The sequence below is a fragment of the Humulus lupulus genome, chromosome X (genome assembly GCF_963169125.1).
Source record: "Humulus lupulus chromosome X, drHumLupu1.1, whole genome shotgun sequence".
Classification (NCBI taxonomy): Eukaryota; Viridiplantae; Streptophyta; class Magnoliopsida; order Rosales; family Cannabaceae; genus Humulus; species Humulus lupulus.
In genome coordinates, this window is record NC_084802.1 from 164,937,718 (window position 1) to 164,946,663 (window position 8,946).

Consider the following 8,946-nt stretch of genomic DNA (forward strand, 5'->3'; position numbering starts at 1 on the left):
TGTAGAAACTTACGAATACATAGTGGAATAATGACTCATTCCTTCTTATTCTCTAACCTTTGATTCCTACTAGTAGCAAGATATTGCAAAGAATCGAAACAGCTTAAATTATGCCAAAGTCTTCTAAGCCTATCTCTATATCAAGTCTAACAAAGAGTGGGCATGTTCTTAACACATGAGATAGAATTAGAGAGGGGAGAACAAGAAAATGAACGACCAAGAAATGATTACACTGTCTAGGCTTTCACTTACCCAATGAATCAACTGAGACTCACTTACTTATGAAATCCCAAGACATCACATTCCTTATATAGGCAACTTGACTCTATTTAAATTTAAATTAATTAAAATAATAAACAAAAAATCAAAGCATTGGGCTCCCACAAATAGCCTTGGGTCCAATATCCTTGTTTTGAATATATATCCCATTTGAGCCTAAATTTAAAATATTTTTATTTATTTATCTCTTAATTAATTAAGTAAATAATTAAATCCATATTGAAATTAAATAACTATAATTTGAAATTTGATTTAATAATATTTATTGATATTGACATCAATTTGTCAATATTAATAAATTTGCCCAAAGATTCTCTTTAATTCTCAATTCTTATTACATGTAAATATCACTAAATTTACCTAGTCAATTTGATATTTCGAAATGATAATTAAATAATTGTTTAAGACTATTAAACTTGATTTGATAAAACCCGACATGGGGACCATGGATCCATGAATACAAGATACAATAAATTTCCATGAGTTTATTTATTAAATAAATTATCTAACAATTTATTAATTCCTCATGACTCCACTATAGATTCGGAATTGAAATCTTGAATTCATATGACGTACTTTCCAAACCACAAATATGTTATCCATTGTTATAATCATTACAGTTAGTACATCCTCTATTGATGACTTACTAATGAGCTGGGTGAAAATTACCGTTATACCCATCATTTGTATTTAACCTTAACTCTCACTAAGTCCCTTTTAAATGATAAATCTGTGAACTTAATCATAGATATGAGCCCTCAATCATTTACCCTTTTAGACTAAGCTTTTAAGGAAGTCATCTTTTCACCTCTCATACAGAAGCTATAAATTTCATATCAATGATTAATACTCCCACTCAATTACGCTAGATCGCAGGGTAAACTCGTAACGAACAAGTCAAAAGATTTAAATAATATACTTAGCACAATATTATCACTCAGAATTAAGATGACTTTGATCTATGGTCAACGTTTTGACATTAATTAGATTCGATAACAACGATACTTATTTATCTATCAATAATCAATATCACTCCTAGTCCAATGTACCCATATAAATCCGAGCATATCTACTTGGTCAATGCCTTAGATATATCATAGATTACCAGATCAATGAAAATCCAATGCTCTGACTTAATCTTAGGACTCGCTCTTTTCAACATATAATTACAATCATAATACACTGTGACCTAGTCAATATAATTGTAACTATTTATATATTATGTATTTTATAAATGTTTGAATTATTTCAATAATCATGTAATAAAACAAGCAAGCAACAGGATTTTGAAACTAAATGATATCTACTTATTTTATTGACAATATAAAATTGTGTTACATGTCTGACGTGGTTTTATAAGGGCATAAAACCCAACAAACTCTTACTTACCCTTTTAAAACAAATGAGACATTTTTATCAAAATCATTCATTCTACATGCTTCACGATTATGCTCTCTACCTATATCTTTGTAAAGGGATATGAAAGGTTGCCTTCCAGTGCTATCTTCATCACCTTCACATCAAACCTTCGCCATACATCCCCCGTTATGTGGTTCTCTCTCTATATGATTTGCTCTTTTGTGGCTTTGAGGTGCTTTTGAATTTGCGATCGCCTCATTATTGTCACTAGACAAAATGAGTGGTTTATCCAATTTTGGAATAACACCAAGATCCGTATAGAACTTCCTTAGCCTGACTATTTCGTTAGCCGCCACATACGCATCTATGTACTAAGCCTCCTATGTGGAATTTGAAATGGCAGATAGCCTAACGCTTCTCCAAATCACAGCTGCTAAGATGGCAGACAACATATCACTTCTCCAAATCATAGCTCCATCCCCAAGAGTAAACACCTTTTTAGAAGTAGACTTCCTATCATCAACATCTTTGAAATCCAAATCTGTGTACCCTAACAGGTTCAAAGATCCACCCAAATAGACTAACGTATCGTCTCTAGTCCTCAAAGATACCGACCAATATGTATCATTCACTTCCAAGGTTTCATTGGCACTAGCTCACCACTCCCACTGCATAGCAAATCTTTAGTCATAGCACACAACATAGCATGCATTAGACTTGTAATAGAAAATGCATAAGGAATTTGTTTCATCTTTTCTTTCTCTTGAGGTGTCTATGGAGATTGTTGCTTAGAAAGATAAATTCCATTTTAAGACGCTAAAAATCCTTTCTCAGAATTTGTTACAGAGCATCGCCCAAGTACCTCACCTAAGTAGGCTGCTTGAGTTAGAGCCAAAATTTAATTCTTTCTATCCCTGATGATTTGGATACCAAGAATACGAATTGCTACAACGATCTCTGAAATTTCGTTTCCAGCCAGTCATTTATGTTTGATAATTTCCTAACATTGTTTCCAATGAGTAAGATATCATCTGTATAAACGATCAAGATCAAAAGGTTGCTGTATAAAACAAAAAAAAATTAAGTAAATCAATTATTTTATGTAAACCCTAATTATGGTTTATATATAATTAAAAAAAATGGCAGCTGCCAACTACCAAAAACACTATAAAAAAATTTGTGCAATTTTTCAATGTGCATTTTACAAAGCATCAATTTAGATCTCAAAATGCATAAAAATTAAGAACACTTAAATTAGCATAATGACACATAAACATTAATTTTAATTTTTAAAATTAAACATTTAAATTAGCATAATGACACATAAACATTAATTTTAATTTTTAAAATTAAACATTTAAATTAGCATAATGACACATAAACATTAATTTTAATTTTTAAAATTAAACATTTTAACAAATACATATAATCATGCATTAAAAAACATCTAGAGCTAGGCAACCTAGGATCTGAGGCCAATTGTAGGATCTTTAAATTTAAATCTAGATGCTTACTCTATATATTTTTTTCCAACAACATAATAGAAACATAGAAAAACATGACATACATATGATCTTTAGATTCGTAAATTAACATAAATACAAAGATGTAGAAACTTATTGTTGACCCTCAAATTGGACAACGACACGGAGTCAGATAAATGATTGGAAATGAGATGAAAACCAAAAGAAAAATCAAATGGAAAGCAAATGACACAAATGATTTATAGTGGTTCGGCCCCAATTGGATGGTAATGACCTACGCCCACTTAGTGTTCTTATTGATGTTGAATCCCAATACTGTGATCAATGAACTAGGGTTCATGAGTTTCACCAGCCTTGGGAGGATTACAACTTCAGTGAGATGATCACACTATCTTTTTCTCTCTGAGTACCAGGAAAAAGTTCAAAAGTCCAAAAGTCCCTTCCTTGAGCCCTTTGATTCTTATTTATAGGCTGAAGAAGGTTACATGGGCCAACGGGCGTTCATTAAAATTAAGACTTGCGTATCAATGTAATAAAAGAAAATATAGCTAATATTACAAGATTGTGTATCCACAAAGCAGTAAATGAAAGCATGCGACCAGACTAGTCGCACCTAAGCGTGAGGCTTGATAAATTAATAACTCTCTGGTCGATGGTCGAACAAGACTCATTCACTTAAAGTTGCCACGTGCCTGCCACGTCATCATGAGCCGTTTTAGGGTAAACATTTGACACCAAGTTTATTTTACTGTGACCAGCATAAAGTAAACTTAGGCGATCGTCCTTTCGTATGCCCTGTAAAATCTGTCAGAGCCGCCCATGCCTTCTCGAAAAAGGCAACCGATCATGTCTTTGCGGCTTCCCAAAAGTGATCTGACGGCTATTATACTTACCCATGCCTTGGAAAGTTACCCCTTATGATTACCTTGGTAACTGTTCCTCGATCAATATAAATAACTCCTCAAAATCATTTTTCACTTTTTACATTTCACTTTCATTTCAAGAACACCGAAGAACAAGTCACAAAAAGACCAGAAACTCAGACGGCTTCGCGAAGTTTCTGTCCAACCTTCCCACATAGCGTTTCAGAAATTTACTCTAACCTTTATCCAAGTGAGTTTCTCAAACGTTTTAGTCGTTGAGATGCCATACAATATCCATTTTATTTCCATTTCAGATTCTGAGTTCTGGAACGTTCTTGAAGAAATTGTTTTGGAGTAGATGGGTATGTAGATCCAAGCCTAACATGGTAGGAAAATAATACTTTGCAGGGGTTAGGAATCAGTTTGGCAGTTAGGATTATTAATTTAGGGTTTAAAATCAAAGTAAAAATTCGATTTTTAGGCTTGTAGAAAAAACTGGGTTTCTCCCGCCCTTTCAGAGTCGAAAAGTTTTTCCTAAAAAACTTTGCACTTCTGCTTTTTAATCCATTTTCCAAACTATTCACATAGAATTTAGTGTTTTTGTTAGAATGCTGCTGGTCGTATAAAAGCTTAACTTTTATACACGAGCAACATTATTCCAACTCTTTACACTTCTTAGTCTCTTTGGCCGTAGATTCTCATCTCCCCTTCTCTATTCGTAGATTTTCATGCACGATCCGTGGGGAGGTGAGAGGCCGATCGACAATGACTTGCTGGCCCAGTTGCTTGATGATCAGGATCAGCCGTCGCTACTTATCCCAGAGATTCCTTTTTCCCATACTCCTCTAATAGACCTTCAACCAGTCCATAAAAAATGGGTCGAGTAAAATCCACCTCCCAAAAGAAAAGAAAAAACTCTCCCTCTGCAAATCAGCCTGCTCCTCGGGCTGAAATTCCTTCGACCAGCAGACAAGCCGAAAACACTCCTCAACCAGAAATCCAAACAAAGGCCCAACTCTGGGACATCCTTTGACCAGATGTCGAATGGTACGTTGCTCCTCCTAGCAACATTACAGCTAGGATGATAGGGAATTATCTCAAAAAGTATGGACTTTCTGGGATTACTCTAAACAAACCTTCCATCGACCAGAGGGCAAACCTGCTTGGGTGCGCCTATAGCACCTTGTCAAGATACCACGTTGAGGCAGGGACAACCTTGCCTCTTCTTCCATTCTTTCAGGGGGTGGCCAACTATTTTGAGGTTGCCCCCTTCCAAATCACCCCAAATGGATATAGAGTGCTTTCTGCTCTCTATATCCTATACAGCCACAAGAAGTGGCCTGTCCCTACGCCGCATGAGATCAACTACTTATTTCATCTCAAGTTCACCCCCAATCACAACAACATGGGGTTCTTCCATTTTTACCACCAGGAATCTGCTCGCACCTTCCTGAGTGAGATCACCTACAAGTCCAATGTAGGAAAGTACTTCCAGGAGTACTTTTTAACAATAGACTTGGTTGCCAACAATCTGGCCTTCACTCGAGGAGGTAATTTCTTTATTCTCTGGTCGTTTAATTCCATTTAACTTTTCTGCACATTCCTTAGAAAAGTAGTATTCTTCAGGTCCATGGCAACGACCAACTCCTACTCCAGAGATGGAGATTCAAGCAGCATCCCTGGCCAACATGACTGACATAGAAAAAAGTGCTAAAGAGTTGGTCACAGAGGCCAATCTAAGGCAGGTCAGCCTTTTGGCACCTCACCAGGATGTGAGGGAATCAACAGTGGGGAGTGCTACTAGTGAAGAAGTTACTGAGCACCACCATGACTTGTCACAACCTCCAAGGAGGAGGACAACTGGGGTGACAATCAGGGAACCCTCCAACACCCCGTGAGCAGCTACTACCCCTACTCCTTTGGGAAAGGGAAAAAGAAAGTTTCCAAACACCCTGCGCCCATCCTTGAATCTTCAGATGAGAACGGTATTGACCTTTCGCTCTTAGAAAATTTGCCAATTCCCTGTCATTTATTTGAGGGGGATGACAACTTTAAATACACCAATATTTTAAATTCAAACTTCTTCAAGCTAGAGAGTCAGTGTAGCAGTAGTTCAGTAAATACTGTAGCGACCAGTAATTGTAGCTCGGGTATTTTACTTGCAATTTCCTTGCTCTTATTTTCTTGATGTAGAAAGTACATCTATTCATATTGTCTAACTGCTCGTATGCTCTCTTTTTTTTTTTTTATCAAGAAAGAGAATCTTCATTAATCACAGACAAATTACAAGCCAAACCCTTCACATAGAAGGGAACAACAACATTACACAGAAGATAATTTCTTGACAAAAACCATCTCTTTACCTGTCAGCTTCCTTTGAGTAAAGTAATTACATCTGTAACTAATGTCCTTTTTAATCCTATCAACTATACAATTGACACTATAAGAAAAGTGATTAACATAACAAGAATTACGATTATACAAAATGTAATACACTGTCGCTGAGAAGAAAGCTGCCACAATCATAGCTATAACATCCCTCCTCCTATTTTCAATCCACTGAGACCAAGCACTGAAATTCAAAGGCCAAGTGCACCCCAGCCAACTATGAACTTGTCGGACTACCCTCTGAGAAAAATTGCAGCGAAAGAAAAGATGCTCATGGTTTTCTGTATCAATCTCACACACTGGGCAGAGTAGGCTATCAAGCTGCACAAGCACTCTGTTCAGATGATCACGAGTTAATAACCTCCCATTCACCGCTTGCCAAGTGATAAATCTATGCTTTGGCACACTAGTTCTGTTCCAGACAAATTTATGGTAACTGATCGGGTCCTTCTGTATGCAGTTCAAATACAACACGCCAACTTTAAACCTCCCCTGTCTAACAGCTGCATCTATAACTTTTTGAGGAAACACATCACGCAGCATACAAATTTTTCGCCAATACCAGCTGGTGTCAATCTTTAGCTTGTATTGCCAGAAGCTTTGGCCTTTTAAATACACTGAATTGATCCATTTAACCCAAAGAGTTTCAGGTTGATTATTGATAGCCCAGACATATTTGGCTAACATAGCTTTGTTCCACTTAGATCCCTCACCGAAACCTAACCCACCAAACCATTCCGGCAAACAGACTGTGGACCAAGAAGTGAGGTGGAAATTGCTTCTTGTACCGTTATTGCCCCAAAGAAACCACAAGCAAAGTTTATCAACTTCTTTGACAATGCTTTGAGGGAGTAAGAAAATGTTCATCCAATAATTCGGCAGCCCCAACAGAACAGAAGTGATCAATTGAATCTGCCCTGCATAAGAAAGATGTCTACTTGCCCAGGTGTGAAGTCTTAACTTGATTTTTTTAAGAATGTCATCAAAGTCAGCCATTTTCCATTTAGTTGGACGCATTGGAACCCCCAGAAACTTAAGAGGGAAAGTTCCCTCATCAAGCTGAACAATCTTAAGAAGCTGGTTCTTAACAGCAACCGAAACCCCTCCAAAAAACACTTGGGACTTACTAGAGTTAGCCCTCAAACCAGTGTTGTTACAAAACTCCTCAAACACCTGCTTGACCACATGGACCGAGCCACTATTAGCTTTGCAAAATATAACTAAGTCGTCAACAAAACAAAGATTTATAATCTTAAGGCCTTTACACAAAGGGTGTATCGAAACTCTTGTTGTTGAGCACCTAGTTGAAGCAGCCTCATAAGATATTCCATAATCAAAACAAATAGCAAAGGAGATATAGGGTCCCCCTGGTGAAGACCTTTAACTCCCTTAAACCCCCCCCCCCCTGCATTCTACCATTCAGCATAAGGACATAAGAGGTGCCCCGCAGACAAACCATCACCCATTGAATGAATCGGATGGGAAAACAAAACCCTATCAGTAATCTCTCAAGGAAGCACCAGTCTACTGTGTCATAGGCCTTGCTCAGATCAATCTTTAGAGCACATCTAGGGGAAGAATTCTTCCTATTGTAGTTCTTAATCATGTCTTGAAATATAAGAATATTATGAGCTAAAGATCTCCCTCTAACAAAAGCACCTTGGTTTTGACTTATCAAATGAGGAAGAACCTCCGATAATCTGCTGCATATCATTTTAGAGATGCACTTATATAGTGTGTTGCAACAAGCTATGGGCCTATAATCGACTGCTCAGCTTGGAGATTCAGTTTTAGGAACCAAAGCAAGCGCTGTTTCATTGAGAGCCTCAGGAATTTTTCCATCTCGAAAGAATCCCAGAACCGCATCTGAGATATCATCCCCAATATCCAGCCACATTGTTTTGTAAAATTCAGCCCCAAATCCATCCGGCCCTGGGCTTTTAACGCCAGGAATGCTAAGAAGAGCCTTCTTAACATCAGATTTCCCAAAGCTTCTAGTCAACCGCAGCTGCAGCTCAATATCCAGACATGTCCCAAACTCCATACACTGAGCATTAAAAGAACCATTAGCTGAACTAGAACTGCCCATATAGCCTCTAAAATGGTTGAGAAAATGATGAACCACAGCCCCATAATCGTCAACAATATTCCCTCGCTCATTCAGAAAGGAGACAATGCGATTCTCCTCTCTTCTTTTTTTAATGCAAGCATGAAAATAAGCATTATTATCATCTCCCTTCTGTAACCAAGTTATTTTGCTCCTTTGAATTAAAAAACTTCTGTACCTTTCAGCATTCTCTTGATAAATGACAACTGCTGATTTTTCAGCCTTCTGAGCAACCAAATTAGATGGGGCAGCTTGAGCTCTACTGAGAGCCAGCTGATAGTCTCCTTTAGGTTGGTGATATCTCTGTTCAACATCTCCAAATTCCTTTCTATTGAAGGATTTCAACACATGCTTTAATCTGAGAAGTTTCCTAGTCACACCCAACAAACCCCTAGTTGCCAAAGGTTTATTCCAATTTTCTCGCACCACCTCCTTAAACCCTTTATGAGTTGTCCAGAAATTAAAG

The 8,946-nt window shown here is 37.2% G+C and overlaps 1 protein-coding gene across 1 annotated transcript; it reads right to left on the reverse strand.

Moving 5' to 3' along the window:
* Positions 1 to 6,307: 6,307 nt before the first annotated feature.
* On the reverse strand, positions 6,308 to 8,087 carry LOC133806428 (uncharacterized). Its single transcript, XM_062244530.1, has 2 exons — positions 7,894 to 8,087; positions 6,308 to 7,673 (listed from the first exon to the last, which is right to left on the reverse strand). The coding sequence occupies exons 1-2, from the start codon at positions 8,085 to 8,087 to the stop codon at positions 6,308 to 6,310; spliced, it is 1,560 nt and encodes a 519-aa protein (XP_062100514.1).
* Between the last annotated feature and the right edge of the window lie 859 nt (positions 8,088 to 8,946).